The sequence below is a fragment of the Theropithecus gelada genome, chromosome 16 (assembly GCF_003255815.1).
Source record: "Theropithecus gelada isolate Dixy chromosome 16, Tgel_1.0, whole genome shotgun sequence".
NCBI classification, from domain to species: domain Eukaryota; kingdom Metazoa; phylum Chordata; class Mammalia; order Primates; family Cercopithecidae; genus Theropithecus; species Theropithecus gelada.
In genome coordinates this window covers 28,865,746-28,888,417 of record NC_037684.1, presented here as the reverse complement: position 1 = coordinate 28,888,417, position 22,672 = coordinate 28,865,746, and the positions used below count along the sequence as shown (strand labels likewise).

General features: G+C 39.1%; 1 protein-coding gene across 2 annotated transcripts; it reads left to right on the top strand.

Moving 5' to 3' along the window:
• The first annotated feature begins 1,504 nt into the window (after positions 1-1,504).
• On the top strand, positions 1,505-5,985 carry KRT10 (keratin 10). 2 transcript variants are annotated; one of them, XM_025362523.1, is made up of 8 exons: positions 1,505-2,128; positions 2,957-3,039; positions 3,404-3,560; positions 3,647-3,808; positions 3,897-4,022; positions 4,335-4,552; positions 4,934-5,308; positions 5,618-5,985. In XM_025362523.1, the coding sequence occupies exons 1-8, from the start codon at positions 1,532-1,534 to the stop codon at positions 5,622-5,624; spliced, it is 1,725 nt and encodes a 574-aa protein (XP_025218308.1). In that variant the 5' UTR covers positions 1,505-1,531; the 3' UTR covers positions 5,625-5,985. The 2 variants fall into 2 exon arrangements, with proteins under 2 accessions (XP_025218308.1, XP_025218307.1); XM_025362522.1 differs by having other exon boundaries at positions 4,934-5,328.
• The last annotated feature ends 16,687 nt before the right edge of the window (positions 5,986-22,672 follow it).

The window sequence follows — 22,672 nt, the reverse complement described above, 5'->3', positions numbered from 1 at the left end:
GAGAATGGCATGAACCTGGGAGGCAGAGCTTGCAGTGAGCTGTGATTGTGCCACTGCACTCCAGCCTGGGCGACACAGCAAGACAAGAAAGAAAGAAAGAAAGAAAGAAAGAAAGAAAAGAAAGAAAAGAAAGAAAGAAAAGAAAGAAAGAAAGAAAGAAAGAAAGAAAGAAAGAAAGAAAGAAAGAAAGAAAGAAAGAAAGAAAGAAAGAAAAGGAAAGAAAGAAAGAAAGAAAGAAAGAAAGAAAGAAAGAAAGAAAAGAAATAATAATAACCACCATTCCTATCTCAACAGCTTGTTCTAGAAATTTTTAAATCATAGTATCACAAACAGCACTATGTAATTGTAAAATATGTATGAATATATACATCCAAACAACAGCAATGTCATAGCCTATGAGGAGATATAATCTTACACAATGCACCAAAATCCCAATTTACTTCACCAAACTGTTATACCAAATTCTGTACACAGTATATCCAAGAAAGTGTGTTGTTTTTGTGGAGACACTGAACCTAGCTTGGGAACACATGTGCACAATCTAGTTCATAATATTTGGTGCAAGTACCATTCTCTAATACGGATTTACATTTCTGAAAGCAAATTTTTACTTGCAATCATAACATATCCAAATTTTCCTTTTATTCAATCAGAACTTAGTGTAAAGTACTACAAGTTAGTTCTTCATATTTCATGCTAAGAAAATAATGCAGATTTTCTGCATTATTATGGTCTTCATAGAAACCTTAACTATGATGAATTTAAAAGGCAAAATAATCCAGCATAACTTCATGATTTCAGATTTTTTAATGTTAAAAATAATGTCATCATTAATTAGAAAATTCTAAAATCATTACTTCCACTTTCCTAGGCAAAATATCAATATACTCTCATTTGCCAAATAAATTAAAAGATCCCCTACAAACACAATCTCCTAAATTGTGGTTTTTATGGTTTTAATGTTTTATATATGGCAACTATTGATGCTAGTTAAATTTTTAGAATTTTTTTCTTTTTGATTCCCTACAGTTGTCTACAAGAACCTTATTAGAGCATGATTCTGCCAGACTTTATGCTATTTGTTGTTCCAATTAAAACTGTTTAAAACATGAATTTGAAAAATCTTATTTTAACTATAATTTTGTAGCTGAAACTCTTTTTTTCCCCAAACTTTGCAAACATTCTATGCAACCTGAATTAGTGCTGAGAAAAATGGATCTTAACAGTTGCTCAATGTCCTTCAACAGGTGAAAAGCATAATAAAACATGCTCATCTGAACTCCACCCATTTTCAATTTCAACATAGCAAACCTCCTGTTTATTCTTAGGGCAAATTCAAAATTGTACATATTGGGATTGGTTATTACTGAAGATAATTTATGCAATCATAAGCCAAAGATGCTAAGTAGGCAAAAAGAAAACCATGCAAGTAAGCAAACTCTAACACATGTGGACACACCCTATCAGTATCTACATAAAGGCTTGTCACTGTCCTTGGTAGCAGGCACTCCCTGGGCTAAACAGCATCACCATGTCTGTTCGATACAGCTCAAGCAAGCACTACTCTTCCTCCCGCAGTGGAGGAGGTGGAGGAGGAGGAGGAGGAGGATCATCCCTAAGAATTTCGAGCAGCAAAGGCTCCCTTGGTGGAGGATTTAGCTCAGGGGGGTTTAGTGGTGGCTCTTTTAGCCGTGGGAGCTCTGGTGGGGGCTGCTTTGGGGGCTCATCAGGTGGCTATGGAGGATTAGGAGGTTTTGGTGGAGGTAGCTTTGGTGGAAGCTATGGAAGTAGCAGCTTTGGTGGGGGTTATGGAGGCAGCTTTGGAGGGGGTAGCTTTGGAGGTGGCAGCTTCGGTGGGGGCAGCTTTGGTGGAGGTGGCTTTGGAGGAGGCTTTGGTGGTGGATTTGGAGGAGATGGTGGCCTTCTCTCTGGAAATGAAAAAGTAACCATGCAGAATCTGAATGACCGCCTGGCTTCCTACTTGGACAAAGTTCGGGCTTTGGAAGAATCAAACTATGAGCTGGAAGGCAAAATCAAGGAGTGGTATGAAAAGCATGGCAACTCACACCAGGGGCAGCCTCGTGACTACAGCAAATACTACAAAACCATTGATGACCTTAAAAATCAGGTAAGAAGTATTTTTAAATCCAGCTTCAAGTATCTTGTCCATGAAATCCAGACAGATGAATCTGAAATTAAGCACAATGTGGCTGTTTACTATGTTTACCTATGTTACTTTCTTGCTTCAAAAATAACCCAGTCTCATCAAAGATAAACATCTGCGAAAGTATAGTCGTGGCATTCTTCATCCAGCATGTGTGCTGCTTGTCTTAAGAGGATGGCAGATTACTAAGAACTTTTGAGGTTTTAATGAGCATACAATGAGTCCACAGTTAAAATATGCTAAGTCATTTACAAATGTAGAAACTGAAAAAGAAATCATGAAATGAATCAGAACAAAATGTTATTCAGACTGATAACAAGTCATATTCAGTACCAACATGGTGAGAAAAATGAATTTTCTAGTATGAAAGTGGGATACTGCTTGCCTCTAAGGAATTTCTGAATTGTACCCATTGTGTACCAGTTCAGAGCATACTTATTTATTAGTATTTATCATGAGTTAAACAAATGCAGGTGTGAGTCAGCCAAAGCATGGCTGAAATACATGGAAATCACATAGTCTAAAAGAGGAGGGCACACTTGCAGGAATACATCTATATAATTCCAGTTAGTTTTCAGAAAGGAATAATTTGTGTACAGAAATACAAGACTGGAGAAATTCCAAGAGAACAAATAATTCAAAGCTAAGTATATGGGTAAGCCTGCAATATCTCATATTTAAAATAAAAGATTTTGTAAGAGAACAACATAAATGTGCAGAGTTCATCTACGCCACTACAAAAGCCGTATCTGCATCTGACCTTTTCTTAAGTAACCTTGCCTCTCCCTCCAGATCCTCAACCTAACAACTGATAACGCCAATATCCTGCTTCAGATAGACAATGCCAGGCTGGCAGCTGACGACTTCAGGCTGAAGTAAGTTAAGCGATCGTTGTATAATACTATCACAACGAATACATCAGTCGTTTTTAACCTGACTTGGGATGCCCACAATAGCATTTACATTTTCCTGAATTCACCCAAAAAAAATAGTATTGGAGTTATCTGAGAAATTTTCCATGTCGGTATTACATTTTTGGCAATATTAAAGGAAGAAAATGCATTTTAAAGTAACTGTTAAGCTTTTTTCCATTAAACCACTATTACTCCTAAGTGAACTGTACATGACAAATACTGCCATGACATGAGATCAACTATGTATTTGCTTTTTAACAGTCTCTGCCCAGATACATCTCCCCTATATAAGTTATATCCAGTATTGATATCATGCTTGTTTCAGGTATGAGAATGAGGTAGCTCTGCGCCAGAGCGTGGAGGCTGACATCAACGGACTGCGTAGGGTGCTGGATGAGCTGACCCTGACCAAGGCTGACCTGGAGATGCAGATTGAGAGCCTGACTGAAGAGCTGGCCTATTTGAAGAAGAACCACGAGGAGGTGACACAAAAGTTACACTTTTCCCAGCCAAAGAGAGTTCATTATGGTCCTCGTGTAGCCATTAAATCTTTCTGTTTCTCAAACAGGAAATGAAAGACCTTCGAAATGTGTCCACTGGTGATGTGAATGTGGAAATGAATGCTGCCCCAGGTGTTGATCTGACTCAACTTCTGAATAACATGAGAAGCCAATACGAACAACTTGCTGAACAAAACCGCAAAGATGCTGAAGCCTGGTTCAACGAAAAGGTAAATTAATCTTCCTTTATAGTGAAACTCATGGTGGTTTTATCATTTCAGAATTTCCTCATCTTTTTCCCTGTTTTTAATACTCTAGAGCAAGGAACTGACTACAGAAATTGATAGTAACATTGAACAGATGTCCAGCCATAAATCCGAGATTACTGAATTGAGACGTACTGTACAAGCTCTGGAGATAGAACTACAGTCCCAACTGGCCCTGGTATGTTAACTCTCACGAAATGACTTCAATTTTATCATACAAAGTTTCATGCTCACCTAAGAATATGCAATGCAACAGAAAAATGCAGAGTTGGAGGTAAGAAAGAGAAAAAGTAAAGCTCTATGTTAAAGGAGGAAAAGTACTACTGGCATTGGTCTAAAAGTGCTGAAACTGAAATGGTGCCATTAAACATAAAACAAATTCTGTTCATTTTCTTATTCTTCTATATAAGGCTTTACTAAACAATTAAGTAAGTGTCACTATACTCAATTGAACAAGTAAGTCGCTAAGCCACAAAAATATTCGTTTCAGAAACAATCCCTGGAAGCCTCCTTGGCAGAAACAGAAGGTCGCTACTGTGTGCAGCTCTCACAGATTCAGGCCCAGATCTCCGCTCTGGAAGAACAGCTGCAACAGATTCGAGCTGAAACCGAGTGCCAGAATACTGAATACCAGCAACTCCTGGATATTAAGATCCGACTGGAGAATGAAATTCAAACCTACCGCAGTCTGCTAGAAGGAGAGGGAAGGTACATTTTAAAATGAAAAGTTATCGCAGTTTCTTTTATTCAATATTCCAGATAGCAAGGCTTATCTAAACCCCAAGAAGATGCCAGAGAGTAAGAGGAAGGGAAGAGAGGGTGTAGGGTACAGAAAAAGGAGTACGCAACCGCAATCTCACTTTCTCATGAATATGGCCCAAAATGATTCTTAAGAGTTCTGTGTACACAAAAGTGTTTTCAAAGGATGGGTTTTAAAATACACACCTGGCAGGGTTTTAACATATATACCTGGCAGGGTTTTATTTTCTCAAGACACGTTTTGCTTATTTTCTAAATTAACGGCAACTGGAAAGCTACCCACCGTTTTCCAACGTTAGAGATAACCGAATGTGACCTCACCCCGTTTAGTTCCGGAGGCGGTGGACGCGGCGGCGGAAGTTACGGCGGCGGCTACGGAGGAGGAAGCTCCGGCGGCGGTTACGGAGGCGGAAGCTCCGGCGGCGGTTACGGCGGCGGCCACGGTGGTAGTTCCGGCGGCGGCTACGGAGGCGGAAGCTCCGGCGGCGGAAGCTCCGGCGGCGGCTACGGGGGTGGAAGCTCCAGCGGCGGCTACGGGGGCGGAAGCTCCGGCGGCGGCCACGGAGGAAGTTCCGGCGGCGGCCACGGAGGCAGTTCCGGTGGCGGCGGCAGCTCGGGCGGCGGCTTCGGCGGCGGCAGCTCCGGCGGAGGCCACAAGTCCTCCTCTTCTGGGTCCGTGGGCGAGTCTTCATCTAAGGGACCAAGGTCAGCAGAAACTAGCTGGGGTAATCAGAATTAGTTTTAACTTCCTGTAATGGTTTTTTTGCGCTTTAAGCTCTATAGAGTTGTTTTAAAAAATTAAAAATCTTAGAGACGGTTCCCTTTGCATTTGTTCACAAACTACTCTTAACACCAACTGTGAAAAATGGCATGATCAAAATGTTATACCTTAAGCATTTTTTTTTTTTTGGACTTAGCAATGTACAGTTGAAATTTCCTTCTTTTTACAGTATTTGCTTGTTAATTGCTAAGGATCCCTACAGACTGTAATTTTTTTTTTCATCATTCACTCAGATACTAACAAAACCAGGGTAATCAAGACAATTATTGAAGAGGTGGCACCCGACGGTAGAGTCCTTTCATCTATGGTTGAATCAGAAACCAAGAAACACTACTATTGAGCTGCATCAAGAGGAAAGTCCTCCCTTCACACAGACCATTATATACAGATGCACCGGAAACAAAGTCTCCAAGGAGACACTTCTGTCCTAATGGTCTATGGAAACAGGTTCACTCCCTGAAAATAAGGTGTCTACAAGGTGTTTTGTGGTTTCTGTATTTTCTTCTTTTCACTTTACCAGAAAGTGTTAATGGAAAGAAAAACAACTTTCTGTTCTCATTTACTAACGAGTTTCAATAAACTTTCTTACTGATGCAAACTATCCCAATTTGTCAGAATTTATCTTTACTTAAGTACATAATATTCTTTAAAATTAAAGATTAGTAAACCATAGCAGTTGAAGGTTGATGTATCCAGAAATGCGGAAGACAGAACTATTGCCATGCCTTTTCTGAGTTTTTTAATCATGTGTGTTCAGACCACCGTCAGTAAATTCACTAAGTAAAAAAGTCTGTAAATCCCAATATTACTCTTTAAGATACACAATATGGGGAAGACTGCTAGCTCTCTGGCTTTAAATTATTTCAATCCTGGAAATTCTGGAATATCTCAAATAAAACCCCCAAAATAACAGTAATTGGAAATTTTATATTTTCTAACTACCTGACTTCTCACATTTGCCTGTTCTTTCTTCCAGTTACTATATTACTTCTTCCCAATTGTTATATAGCTTGACATACCTTCTGATACCAGCCAAGTAAAATCATATCACCCCCAGCAGAATTATTTGATGTCTATCAGATGAACATGAGAAACACTATCAGGAAGTAGTGATGCCAGTGTGACCAAAAGGATACCACTAGGTCTTTGTCTTCCCCAACTGTGCCCAGTGATCAGGACTAAAGACCTTGTACTTTCATAGTCAGTCCAATCACATTCCTCAGCCAACAAGAACCCAACCAACATTACTTAGTACTCTACTGAGGATCCTATGAAGTGAATGAGCTGGCATGTCCCTTAGACTACGTTGTGTCCTCTGGTGAGTTCTGGGATTACTCATGTCCACCAAGTAGCAGCTTTCCTCAGTATCCTTGATTTGACCTCCAGATCTGAGCCCTGATCCGCTTGCCATTTGTTGGCACTCCACTGTATAGACACTACCATCTGTGACCCAAATTGATGGCAGGAGCCTTGTTTCACTGGGATGGATTTCCCTATAGTCAAGGCTTCATAACCTACTTAGCACCAAATATTAGCACAGCCCAGAGGCTCTCCATTTTAGTTCCCGTGCCTCTAAATGTCTAAATGCTCACATGCCTCTGGATATTTGTACCAGCCAACCTTCTTGGGGGCCTGTCTTCTCAGGTCCACTATTGTCCCAACAAGCCACGTTGCGTAAAGCCCTGAAACACTGAAGTCCTTACGTTGCTGTGTAAGGACTCTGAACTCTTACTGTGTAAATAGTGCTATACTGCCTGCTGTTCAGAAAACACCATCTTTTAAAATATGTATTATAAGGTTAACCAAATCCCTGGGACCTATTTTATTTATAATGTGAGATTACCATTCTTATTCTGAAGAAATAGATTTTTTATATTCAATACCACTGATACGAGGCAAGTACACATATGGTACTATGAGATAGCTGTGCTTGCTATTAAGTTTGTCTCTTCTACCCATTCTGCCCTCCTCCCCCAAGCCACAATCTTAGCAGTCAGAGTCCTCTATGTGGTTGGATGGTGACCCAAACTTTCATTCCTGAAAAGTGCATACATCGTGATCCTGTCTTCTTACCATTTCAATCTTGCAATACCTCCTTAAACAATTATTTATATTCTCTCTGATAAAGTAAGTACTTTATCTCTGATAAACAGCTGCTTTCTTGACAGGACTTGGACAACTATGGTTTGTTTTTTGTTTGTTTGCTTTTTTTTTTTTTTTTAAATTGAGACAAAGTCTCACTGTGTTGCCCATGCTGGTCTTGAACTGGGCTCAAGCAATCCTACCACCTCAGTCTCTGAGTAGCTGGGGTTATAGGCACATGCTACAGTGCCCAACACTATGATTTAATAAAGATAATCTGTCTAAACAAGCAACTTGACAATAAGCACATTGGTATTTATAGTAAAAATATTACAGAATTCTTTTTTTAAATTATTAAATAGCACAGGGCACTATTTTTACCAAATAAATTTGCATGTACCCATTAATCAAAAAATTCTGTATGCATTCTTACAGATCCTAAAGTCATTACAGAATCCTGCTATTTAAGCAGAGTAGTGCCCAATTAGATTGGCAGAGCCAATTTGGCACCTATGTGGAAAAATACTACACAATAAAAGCTTGTTTCTCCAAAGATGTTCTCTCATGATACTAAAGGCCTAAAAGCTTTGTACCCTAACCTTGGTGCCCATGATGGCTTGATATTTTACTTGGGAGGGAAGAAATAGCTTTGTTAGGGTCATCTTTATCAGGGAAGTAGCTCGATTAAGGTTAATGAAATAGAGTGCATCTAATATTTCTCATCTATATTGCATCTTGAGAATGGGAATTAGGGAAAGAGCTTATTCATGGTTATGAGCATGCATCTGAAACACAGTGATCCCTGGACTTCCTATCCTGGCACTGGCATTTACAAATTATGTAACTTTTGGACAAGTTACTTCAACCCTTCTGAGTCTGTTTACTTATCTATACAATAAAGATAGCTGCCTTATATAAGGTAGTTGTGGTTACACTAAGCTTGACAGTGAAAATAATGATGATAATAATAGCCTTTAAATCACACCAGGCATTGTTCTGAGTAATTTAATGATGGATGGATAGATAGGTAGGTGGGTAAGTGGGTGGGTGGATGGATAGATAGATAGATAGATAGATAGATAGATAGATAGATAGATAGATAGACGCAGTACATGTAATATTTATATGAGCTCATTTAAGTTCAGCTACTACCCTACAGTTTATTTTCAACACAGAACCATAGTTATCCTTTTAAAATGTAAGTCTAATTATATTCAATCAAATTGTAAGTCTAATTATATTTGATCAAAGTTCTTTGATGTCTCTCCATTTCTCTTTTGATGTTACCTTGGTTAATATTCTTCAACAAGATGGTCTTCCTTCCTCCTTCAAGCCTTTGCACAGTTGTCACCTTCTCTTTGAGACCTACCCAGATTTTCTGCTTAAAATTTTACCTCCCAATCTCCCAACTCCCCTATCTGCTCCACTTTTTATTATTATTATTATTATTATTATTATTATTATTATTATTATACTTTAAGTTCTAGGGTACATGTGCAGAACGTGCAGGTTTGTTACGTAGTTATACATGTGCCATGTTGGTTTGCTGCACCCATCAACTCATCATTTACATTAGGTATTTCCCCTAATTATATCCCTCTCCCAGCCTCCCACCCCATGACAGGCCCCGGTGTGTGATGTTCCCCGCCCTGTGTCCATGTGTTCTCAGTGTTCAACTCCCACCTATGAGTGAGAACATGTGGTCTGTGGTTTTCTGTCCTTGTGATACTTTGCTGAGAATGATGCTTTCCAGCTTCATCATGTCCCTGAAAAGGAATGAACTCATCCATTTTTATGGCGCATAGTATTGCATGGTGTACATGTGCCACAGTTTCTTAATCCAGTCTATCATTGATGGACATTTGGGTTGGTTCCAAGACTTGCTATTGTGAATAGTGTTGCAATAAACATACGTGTGCATGTGTCTTTGTAGTAGCATGATTTATAATCTTTTGGGTATATACCCAGTAATGGGATCGCTGGGTCAAATGGTATTTCTCGTTCTAGATCCTTGAAGAATTGCCACCCTGTCTTCCACAATGGTTTAACTAATTTACACTCCCACCAACAATGTCAAAGTGTTCCTATTTCTCCACGTCCTCTCCAGCATTTGTTGTTTCCTGACTTTTTAATGATCGCCATTCTAACTGGTGTGAGATGGTGTCTCATTGTGGTTTCAATTTGCATTTCTCTGATGACTAGTGATGATGAGCATTTTTTCATATGTCTGTTGGTTGCATAAACATCTTTTGAGAAGTGTCTGTTCATATCCTTTACCCACTTTTTGATGGGGTTGTTTTTTTCTTGTAAATTTGTTTAAGTTCTTTGTAGATTCTGGATATTAGCCCTTTGTCAGATGGGTCGATTGCAAAAATTTTCTCCCATTCTGTAGGTTGCCTGTTCACTCTGAAGAAAGTTTCTTTTGCTGTGCAGAAGCTCTTTAGTTTAATTAGAACCCGTTTGTCTATTTTGGCTTTTGTTGCCATTGCTTTTGATGTTTTAGTCATGAAGTCTTTGCCCACGCCTGTGTCCTGAATGGTATTGCCTAAGTTTTCCACTTTTTCTTTTTTTCACAGCACTGTTTCCAACTTACTATACAATGTATTTATTATTAGTCATCCTTTTCCCCTGCTAGACAGTACACTCCAGAAAGACAACGATTGATCTTCGTCTACTTTGTCCATTCATGTATCCTGAGGCACTAGAACAGTGACTAACACAGGTTAGGTACCAAAAATAGAGTTTTTGAAGGAATGAACTCTATGACATATATACTACTATTATGTAAATTTTACAGATGAAGAAACTGAAGCACAATTTAATTCATCACTGGAACTAAGAGTGTAGGAAATGATTATATATAAATGGACATTAGTATATGATAAAGGAAGAGTCTAAAACACTAAGAAAGTAAGGTTTATTCACTAAATGATAAACTATTAAACCCATAACATACATACCAGAAATAATCCAAATGAATGTTTTAAACATCCATATAAGTAGTAAAAGAAAAGCAGAAAAAATGTGTAATCACATTTTTAAATGTTGAAATAATTATAGACTCATTGGAAATTGCAAAAATAGTAGAGTCCAGTGTACTCTTGACTCACCTTCCCCAAATAGAGACATCTTCTATAGGCTAGGGTATAATATCTAAAATTTAAAAATTGGCATTGGTACATCACTGTTTAACTACAGAGCTTGCTCAGTTTTTGTTTTTCCTGACCTGCATGTGTGCGTGTGTGTCTATGCAATTGTACCCCATGTATGGTTACAATTTTTGTAACCACCACCCAAATCAAGATACAGAACCATTCCATAAGCACAAAAGAACTCCTTAATGTTACCTTTTTGTATTCACATGTATATTTCAACACTCCCTTCCCAGTTCCTGGCCCCTGGCAACTACTAATCTCCATCTCTATAGTTTTACCATTTAGAGAATGCTATGTAAGTGTAATCACACAGTAGGTAACCTTTTGAGACTGAACATCTATGTACACGTTTTTGTGTGAACATACGTTTTCATTTCTCTGGGATATATGTCCGAGCACATAATTGCTAGGTCATATGGTAGGTGCATGTTCAGTTTTGTAAGAAACTGCCAAACTGTTGTCCAGAGAAGCTGTACCACTTTATATTGCCACCAGCAATAAATGAGAGAACCATTTTTTCTGCATCCTCACCAGTATTTGGCATTATCAGTATTTTTCTAATAGGTATGTAGTTATAGCTCACTAAAGTTTTAATTTGCATTTCCCTAATGGAAAATGATGTTGAATAGCTTTTCTTTTTTTTATTTTTTCTTTTTTTGAGACAGAGTCTTGCTCTGTCACCCAGGCTGGAGTGCAGTGGCACGATCTCGGCTCACCGCAATCTCTGCCTCCCAAGTTCAAGCGATTTTCCTGCCTCAGCCTCCTGAGTAGCTGGGATTACAGGCACGCACCACCATGTCCAGCTAATTTTTGTATTTTTAGTAGAGATGGGATCTCACCATGTTGGCCAGGCTGGTCTCGAACTCCTGACCTCAGGTGATCCACCCGCTTCAGCCTCCCAAAGTCTTGGGATTACAGGCGTGAGCCACTGCGTCTGGCCTGAATAGCTTTTCATGTGGCTATTTACCATCTGTGTCTCTCTTTGGTGAAACATCTGTTCATGTATTTTGACCATTATATAGCCCATTTGTATCTCACTGTGTTCTTTTTGCTTAGGATTACTTTGGCTATTCATGATCTTCATTGGTTCCATATGAATGTTGGAATAGTTTCTTCTAATTCTGTGAAAAATTACATTGGTGATTTGATAGGAATAGCATTGAACCTGTAGATCACTGTGGGCATATGGTCAGTTTAACAATATTGACCCAATCTCATTATTCACCCAATCCATGAGCACAGGATGTTTTTTCCATTTGTTTGTGTCATCTATTGAAAGTCACCATCAAAATAATTTTAAAAAGCCAGAAACTGGGAGAAAAATTCACAAAATACGAATCTTATAAAGGACTGCCATATAGAATATAAACATAAAAAACTACAACTCAATAACAAGAAAAAAAAACCACAAACCAATTTAAAAATGGACAAAAGATTTGAACTGATACTTTATCAAACAAGAGATACAAATGGCAAATAAGCACACAAAGAAGATGCTCGACATCATTAGTCATTAGGGAAATACACATTCTAAACGTACCACTATACAACTATTAGAATGACTCAAAGAAATTTTTCTGATGGACAATACCAAGTGCAAGTAGGGATTCTGAGCAACTGGAACCCTCATAGATTGCTAGTGGGAATGCAAAATTATAGTTTGGCAGTTTCTCATCATGTTAAACATAGACTTAATATACAATCTAGCAATCTCACTCGTAGACATTTATCCAAGAAAAACAAAAATATCTACATAAAGACCTACGAGGAAAATTTAGAGCAGCTTTATTCATAATCATGAGATCTGAAAATAGCCCAGATGCCCATAAACTAGTGAATGGAAAAATATATGGTACACCCATATATGAAATGCTACAAAAGAAACAGACCACATTACATCTTGAAATTCAAAAGCACTATGCTAAGTGAAAGACGCTAGACTCAGAAGGCTACATGCTATAGCTCATTGATACCACATTCAAGAAAAAGTCAAACTGGAGGGCTAAAAACAGATCAGAGATTGTCAGAGGGCAAAGGGAGTGTGTTTACCACAAAGAGGCATAAGAGAATTTTTTGGAATGGTGGAAGTATTCTCATATTCTCTATCTTGTTTATGGTGGCCATTGTACAACTGAATTTGTTTGTCAAAATTAATAGAACTATACACCAAAAAAGGGCAAAGTTTACTGTATGCACATTAAACCTCAAAAAACCTGACTTTAAAAAAAAACGAAAATTAAAAACAGCAATTGAACATTTAGCTTTTTATTTTTCTAGTGTGGTCAGTTTCTGCCGTATTTTCAGCTCCAAGAAAATAAAGCTTGTACTCTGAGTACTAAAGAGCATGAAAATTTCTTTATGGCAAAAAAAAAAAAAAAAGCACAGGTAAATAATTTCCTTATAATGGATTTTTTAATGAACAAATTTTATGAATCATATTCTTAATCTATAGAACCAAGGGATTAATTAAAGTTGAACCATAGCCTGCCTGTAATCACACATGTTTATATTTGTGCAGCCTGTTATTAGAAAGAAAAGATAGAGGTGTCATAACGCACAACCTTTAAAACTCCTGCTTCTCCTGGAATGTTGTTTTGGTAGTTGGTTTGGGAATGTGAATGAGTAATGTTTGGACAACTGGATTGCTTATGGTGGAGAGAGATAAAAGGAGTTGGTATGTAATCACTACTTGATGCCAAGCCAAAAGAAATGTAGAAACTCACAGCAATGTCTCCTCTCATTTAGGTGTATCCTCACCCTTCTATACTCCATGGTGATCTCCCTGTCAAGATTTTTCTCCAGTCAAAAGTCCATCTGCCACTTTCTCTTTGGAAAAAGAATGAGTAACAATCTCGCTACTGCCCATCACCCATTCCCTTTCACCGACATCTCCCCAAACCCACGTATCATTTTCTGCCTTTAAAAAATAACTGGAATTGATATAAATCAACCCAACGCCTATCATAGACCTTGGTTCACAGTATGCATTAAAATATGTATTGGTTGATCATTCACTCAGCAGTGTCAAGCTCTGTGCCAGGCAACAGGGATTCAAAATAATGAACGAAACACAATCCTTGCCTTCAAAGAACTCAGAAGTAGAAATAGATGTACCACTACACAGACATGGTAGAAAGCACTACACAGAAGTAAGCCCAGGTTGCCATGGGAGCTTGACAATGCAATAGTCCTCCCTGTACAATTCAGATGATCTCTAGCAACCTATGCCTTCCAAAATGTCTACAGGTAATCTACATACACTTTCAAATTAAACTTTCTATTATTTCACTGTTTTTTCATCTGCCCTGTCAGTAGGGCTGATTACCTTCTGCAAAAATGGGGACAAAGACTACGATATCACATCTCGGCAGGAATACCATGCTTTACAGTACTTATTTGTGGAAACTGTGTTAAGAGGGGAAAAATGAAATAAGCACAATGTAATTTCCACTCTGTTCTAATTATGGAAAGCCATTTAAACAGTAATAAGACTCTATTGTTCATAAATACTATTTAGAATTATAATTATCTCCATGTGCGGGATACTGTGTTATGTGGTAAGGACATACCAAAGTATGTCAAGAAGTAATACGGAAGAACAGTGTGACACTGTGTATGTGCACAGATCTTTGCAATTCTCAATATACTTACACCTCTATGTAGAAATCATCTTCAGAACAACCCTGGGACATATGCAGGGTCCAGAAATATGTAATGATTTCCCCAAGGTCTCATGGATAGCAGGTGGCAGAGCTAGGTCTTATATCTGGGATTTCTGATTTCAAGCCTACAGGTCCTTCCTCTATAGCAGTGATTACTAGACATTTCTTATTACAGTAAAAACACTTGAGTATGCACCCCCAAGATGTCCATATTTATTTTAAAATTATATAAAATATGTGTGTGTGTGTATATATATATATACTATCAGATAGCTCAATGCACAACATGTACTTAGCACAAAGATTGTAGACCCAAATCCTTACTTTAAATAATTTTTTTGAGAACTCCAAATTTTATCAGCTGATTTCTTGTGGAATATAATACCACCATTATGATGATGATTGTATTGTATATTACCCAATAATGTGGCTGACAAAGAACTCTTAACAGAAGTGGAAGTATCAGCTCTCCCACTTTTTTGTTCTTCAATCATGCTTTCATGATTCTGTTATCTTCCAGTTGCCGTTTCTTTGCACTTATCTGTTTTGGTGGGGAGGGGAGATTCGCTCCATCAAAAGCAGCAAATACAATCCTGAAATACAAGGGACATAAACTGCAAGGTCGCAGTGCATTGCAAGCAAACGAAGATGTCACTATCCACTTCTCTACATTGTGGAGTGACCATTCTTTTCTCAGAATATCTTTTGAGCTGATTGAGAAGAGAGATTGATGTAAAGATAAAATCAGAATCCCAGTGTCATTCTTATATTAAATATGAAAGAGTTTAGTTTAATTCTTACTTTCTAATATAAAAACTTCAATAGAAGTTCTGACAACCTCTTCCTCCCACCCAATGGGTTGCCTGCATCTCCTAAAAGTACATACTTGGAGACCAGTGCTCTGTAGTGCTCAGCCCTGCTCCTTCCTATATTTTGCCAGTAGTTCTGACTTACATTCTTTTTTTAAAGCAAATATTTTAATTCACCCCCTTTACTATTGAGAAATGAAATTCATAAGTAATATATCCTTCCAACACACAGTTTATCCTAGTATATGGAGGAGGAGCAGGGGTGGGTACTATATCACACGTATAAAACATATATTAACATATATAAAACATAAATATCACATGTATAAAACACATACTTATCATTTCTGTGTTTCATATATATATATAAAAAATATAGAAACTGGCCTGGCATGGTGGCTCATGCCTGTAATCCTAGCACTTTGGAAAGCTGAGGCGGGTGGATCACGAGGTCACGAGTTCAAGACCAGCCTGGCCAACATGGTGAAACCCCGTTGCCACTAAAAATACAAAAATTAGCCAGGTGTGGTGGCACACGTCTGTAATCCCAGCTACTCAGGAGGCTGAGGCAGGAGAATTGCTTGAACCTGGGAGTTGGAGGTTTCAGTGAGCCAAGAGCCCACCACTGCACTCCAGCCTGGGCGACAAGAGCAAGACTCATCTCAAAAAGAAGAAAAGAAAAGAAAAATAAACTGTGCATGGGAAGGTTATATTATCTATGATTATAATCTATCATGTGTAGAAAGGTTAACGATAGATATAAAAGAAAAATGGAAGGAAAGTTACTTGTAATAAAATTATTTGCATTTCAATATGGAAATGTTCGAGTATGATTGTACCAGAAGATGTAATGAAGTAGTCAAATGATTGCATCTATATGCAAAATCAATGTGAATGCAAAAAGGTACAAATGAAGAGACTGATAAAACATGGGCACATCACTGACTTAAATACAATGAGTAGCAATGTTGTTGGTGACAGGATTTTTTAAACAACTCTTGACCAAATTCTGGGCAAAATAAGCTCAAGTACAATCTTCCTTGATTTATAAAGCAATAACGTTCCTGAAAAATTCAGTTACAACTTTGCAAAAAAAAAAAAAACTTTTTGTTTTTACATAAATTAGAATTTGTTTCCAGATTCAGGTAATTATAAACAGGTTTTTCACTTTCATGAATAGCTCATGGTTCAAAAGTCATGTGGAGCACAGGACAATTCCTTGATGTCCAGCACTGTATCATGCATTTCAGTATGTCTGGCATCCCTCCCCGACCCCAAATGCCAGCAACAACCCCTATCATTATGATGACCACATGTGCACACATTCACACATAGGCACACACAGACACATACACACACACACTTCCAAAATATGCCCTCAGCAGCAGTACCCCTTGCACAGAGATTGAGGACTAGGCTTCAGTGTTGGTGTATCAAGAGTCTCCAGAGAGGCCAGATGCAGTGGTTCACGTCTGTAATCCCAGCACTTTGGGAGGCCAAGGTGGGCAGATCACATGAGGCCAGGAGTTCAAGACCAGCCTGGGCAACATAGTGAAACCCCATCTCTACTAAAAAATACAAAAGTTAGCTAGGCATAGTGGCAGGTACCTGTAATCCCAACTACTCAGGAGGATGAGGCATGAGAATCCCTTGAACCTGGGAGGTGGAGGTTGCATTGAGCCGAGATCGTGCCACTGTACTCCAGCCTGGGAGACACAGCGCAGGAAAAAATCTTGTCAGCATGTCCCTGGAAACACCTTGGGTAGTCCTTTTGTAAACTAGATTTTAATCTCAGCGAGGTTAGGTCTGTCTGCCCTACTCATAGGTAGCTGTAACCCCACACCTAGCACAATTCTCAACACACAAGTTGAGGCTCAATAAATATTGGTTAAGCCAGTGACAAAATCAGTGAGTCACCTACAAGTGAGTACATGGACTACAAGACCTCCCAAGGCAAATCCAGGGATGCTGGGGTTTAAAAACATGGAAAAAATAATTCATGCCATCCAGGCTCTCCCAAATGCTAAGAACTTTTCTAGCTCTCCATCTTCATGACTTCCTTCATGGTAAATACCTAAACTTGGTTAAAGACTGCCCCCAATAATAGCAACTTCCCCCACAGCAGGTAATTTAGGGGCTTGAGACACTGGATCATAACCAGTGAGGACACTTCTAAGTGCAAATCTGGGTAGTGTCACTCAAATGCCTTCCAATTCACTCACTGGGGCTATTTGTTCCCCTCTTTCTAAGGGACCAAGAGAAGGACTGAAATAAACAGTAACCTATGGGAGCTTCATAAAAACTGCAAACGCTGGGGCAAAGAAAACCCTCTCCACCATGAACAGAGCAGAGGAATGATGTAGTAGAAACAGCTGTGTCCAACAACGGATGAAGCAGCTGAACTACATCAAGGGCTTGGTGCACCAGCCCTTTTCAGAACAATCATCCCCAGGACCTTGCCAGGAAGAAGGTGGGGATTTGGAGTTCCTGAGACTTTAATTCAGTGGGTGAAATACATTGATTCATTCATTCATTCAACAAGCATCATTGAGGCAGACAATGTGCTAGGCCATGGAGATAATAAGTTAAGACATAGCCATTCCCTGTGATACATGCCATAGTAAATGTACATGTCGGGGGCTAAGGACCATGGAAAAGGCACCATGGCATCCAAATCAGAAAGGAATGTCAGAGAAGGTTTGCTAGAAGATGTGGCTCTTGAACTAAGCCTTGGTGGATAGTAGAAATTAAATATTTTTAACGGTTGGGAAGAGCACTATAGAACAACTGAGGGCATAGTTACAAATGCTACACTGAGGTACCCAACTTCAAAACTATGATCCATAAAATATCTCTACAGAATCTTTATTTGTTTGTTGTTGTTGCTGTTTGTTTTTGAGATAAAGTCTCACTCTGTTGCCACGGCTCACTGCAGCCTCTACCTTCTGTGCTCAAGAAATCCTCCTGTCTCATCTCCCAAATGACACCACAGATGCATGCCACCATGCCTCGCTAATTTTTTGTTGTTTGTTTTTTGAGATGATAGACTCACTCTATTGCCCAGGCTGGAGTGTAGTAGCATGGTCTTGGCACACTACAACCTCCAACTCCCGGGTTCAGCCTCAGCCTCTCCAGTAGCTGGGATCACAGGTACACGTGACCACCCCCAACTAATTTTTGTAGTTTTGGTAAAGACGGGGTTTTGCCATGCTGGCCAGGCTAGTCTCAAACTCCTGACCTCAAGTGATCCACTCACCTCAGCCTCCCAAAGTGCTGGGATTACAGGCATGAGCCATAGGACCCAGCCCAGAATCTTTATTTCTGATCACCTTCAGTAGTAGGGTATTGATGGTTGATGATATAATCCCAGAAGACAGCACAACACAGTGAAAAAACCACAGCTGCAAATGCTAGCACCATCACTCACCATTTGGAAACAATCCATTTCTTTGCCTTTTCTAGCTTCTAGAAGCCACATGTATGTCTTGTCTCATGGCCCCATCCTTCATCTTCAAAGCCAGCAGCGTATCATCTTCCAATCTCTGTCTCTGCTTCCATTGTCCCATTGCCTTTTCTGATTCTGACACTCCTTACTCCTTCTAAGGACCCTTATGATTATATTGGGTCCACCCAGATAATCCAGGATAATCTTCCCATCTTAACATCTGTAATTTAATCACATCTGTAACGTTTCTTTTGCCATGGAAGGTAATGTATTCACAGGTTCTGGGGGGTTAGGACGTGGACATCTTTGGTAGGGGCATTATTTTGCCTGTCTCAAGAATCATCTTTAATTCTTCTCTCTTTCTGTCCTCCCTATCCTTACCACAGCTATTTAGTACCAGGTGCAATAAAGACATTCTCCAAAATTATCCCAATTCCATCCACTTCTATCTTAACTACCCTGGCTCATCTGAATTACTGCAACTGGCTTTGTAATGGTTTCCCCACACACACTCTCACTCCCCTCCCATCCATTCTCCATCACTCCTCTACTTAAACTTCTCAATGGCTTCCCTTTATGCTTGGGTTCAAATTCAAAATCCCTAGCCTGGTCCAATAAATCTCTTCATGGGCCGCCCTCTGCAGTCCTGTCTCCCTGCACACTCACCACCAGCAATACTGGTTTTCTTCCAGTTCCTTGACGGCACCATACTCTTCCCTTCTCAAGCTAAAAGAAAAAAAAAATTATTTGTATTTTCTTCCCCTCCCAAAATGCCTCTTCGCCCACCCCCTACTCCCTTGCCTAGCAATCTCTTTCTCATCTTTCCAGTACCAGCTTAATGTCATTTCTTCAAAAGAATTGCCTTAATCTAAACTAGGTCCTCACCTAATAGCTTCCTGTTCCTTCCTTCCTTAATTTTTAACACGATTTATAATTTTACGCTTATCTGCTTAAAGCTCAACTCCCCAATGAACAATAAGTTCCATGAGAGTTGAGAAGGCATCTATTTTCTTCCCCTTGGTACGACCTGCCACTAACGCAATGCCTGGCACATAATAGGTGTTCATTGGATCCAAAAAAAAAAAAAGTGTTGGGCACTAGGCTTAGAACCTGGGTGACAAAATAATCTGCACAGCAAACCCCTGTGATACAAGTTTACCTATATAACAAACCTGCACATGTATCCCTGAACCTAAAATAAACGTTTTAAAAAATAGGTACTCGTTAAATTTTTCTTGACTGAACAAATGAGTGAATGAATGAATGACACCTGATAGCAGAACTGTGGCCAAAATTTTATTTTGCTATTAATTCGAAATTCTGCAAAGAATTTGTAAGAAGACAAAGACATTAAAGACAGATTTTGCATTGTTTGGTTTTCATTTCTCTACCTGACCTTAAGATAATTATGTACTGAAAGGACCACCGCACTGAGATGCAAGGTGCGTTCTGGGCCTTGTCCATCCAGTTTCACACTGTGTATCCTTGAACTGTTCCTCTGTTTCCTTATCTTTAAAACAGGGAAAGGAAACCTCTCTCTTCCTAATTCCCAGCTTCATTGTAAGGTCCAAATGAGATCATATACAAGAAATCCTTTTGGAAGCTGTAAAGCAGCATATCAATGTAAGGCCATCATGTCTTTGTACTAATCACACTCTGTAACTTCACAAAAATAAATGCTGAAGCTGCTTGTTTGCAGAGGTTTAATCGTTTCCACCTGAGGACAGCAGGGACCCAGGCTGGAGAGGAGGTTCCGCCCCTGCGCGGTGAGATCCATATGTAGACGAGCCCTGCCCCCTGGTGGAAGGAGATGGGGTGAGTGTGGCTGGCAACGTGGGATGGTCCAACGTGGGATGGGTCCTAATGACAGATGCTGGCTGAAAAGGAGAATCCACTTATTTAAGCATATACTTTTTAAAGAAATAGTTTGTCATTTTTTCTTTTTGTTGTTTTCATTTGTTTTTAAATTAACAAATTAAAATTGTATATATTTATGTTGTACAACATGATGTTTTAAAATATGTGTACTTTTTAAAGAAAACAAAAAAAACCAGCATGATGTTGTAAAATATGTATACATTTTTAAAGAAAAAAAAACCAGCTTTCTTTTGATGAAGAAAAGTTTTAAAAAAAGACAAAAAATGTGTACATTGTGGAATGGCTCAAAGTAATTAACACATGCATTACGCCATATCTGTATCATTTTTTGTGGTGAAAACACTTAAAATCTACTCTCTTAGCAATTTTCAAGTACGCAATGCATTGTTGTTTATTTTCTTGTTGTAAAATGCCCTTTGGAAACATTTTATTTACTTATAAAGGATGCAGACACGTTTCACCAATGATTTGTCTAATTATTATTTGGAGTTTAGTGGTAAATGAGAGATTTACAATTCTTTATATATTTTGATATTCTAATTCGTTATATTTAAATCTCAACAATTCAATTAGAATCATTTTACAACTCATGCATGTTAAGACTACAGATGGTGTGTACTAGAAAATTTCAGCTTATATATTTCCCTATATGTTACGTGCATTTTATTTAACTTTGTTATACTGTGAATATTGTGTACATACTGGACAAATGAGTCCTAATTTTGTAATATCTAGTCTCCAGATATTAAAGAGGTTGCCAATGTTTAAAAAATAGACTACAAATGGCAACATATAAAGTATTTGTATGAGCATGCATCATAGAGTAATTATTTATGTCTAAATATGTTCACAGTGCCAGCATACCAAGGTCAACTTGAACATATGCCAGGTTTTCACCTGGCCTATCCCTCACGACTCTGAGCAAATTGTTCAACATTTCTGGGTCTCAGTTGCCCTCAACTGCCAAATAAGGGGCTGAATTAGGTGATGTCTAAGGCTCTTTGCAACTCTAAAAATATCCTACAACTTTGTCCACAAAATGCATCTTAGAGGCCACACGCGAGCCGCCCTCAGCACCAGCTAATTAGGCTCCAGACTGCTTAGGCCAAGGCACTTCCAGGAGACTACCCCTGACTATTCTGGTGGCAAAACAATTTTATACTTGTCATCACTCCCTGAACCCAGTCAAATCCAACCGAGTGGACTCAAAACCAGTCACATCCAACCAAGTGCCTCCTGTCCCTTGTCCCTCCTTTTTCCTGCCCTGCCAACCCTCTTCATCCCCACCCTCTATAGCCATGGCCTCAAGAGGAAGGAGGCCTCTCCTTGCACACCTCTCCTTCTCTTCCAGCCTGATATCCCAGCCCTCCACATTCACACACCCAGTAAGGAACAACAACAACAGTAATAATAATGGCTGCCATTCATTGACAGTTTTCCATTTGCCAGGCACCGCAGTAAGCATAATCTCATTTAGTTTTTCAACAGGTTTATGAGGTGGAAACTCCATATTTTGACAATTTATGTCCATAAATATGGACATATTTATCCATATTTTGACAATTACATGAACATTTTCTGCAGACCTCTCTGCAAAATAGTTCAATTGAAATGATTTTTTAATAGCATTAACCACTTTCTGGTGAATTGCCCTAACAACTTTTTCTATCAGAAACGTATCCTTCATCCTCCGTCTGCATTCCCATCTCTCTCCCCTTCCTCTCATTTTCTCCCATGTCTTTTCCTCTCCATCCACCTTCTTCACCTCCATCTCCTCTTCTGCTCCCACTTCCACACACCTAACATAAGGACTTCAAGGCAGAGTCTGTGTTCTCTAGATTTCCAATGCCACATCTAGCTTTGTGCCACTTAATTCTTATGCTAAGACTCCTCTTTTGAGGCAAATGCCATTCAACAGCCCCTCACCACACACACTCCCCTCTGCCTTATTGTCCAAAAACCTTGACACTGGCTCACAGCCCACTTCCCTCTCGTCTCCTGCCATCATGAGAAAGTTCATGCCTTTATAGATGGTCCATTTAACGTCATAGACAGATAGTTCCTGACCTCCTACTCTCTTGCCTTTCAGGTCCAATCCACTTCTGACTTCTTGTTCCAGTGACTGTTGGTCCAGTCCCATGACTACTCACTGGACTTTGGTGACACCTGGAGTTGTGCTTACTTTAAAATTCTAAATTCTGGTTTCCACTATCCAACTTTAGCCTGTCATCCTTCACCTTTATCAATCTCCCCCTCA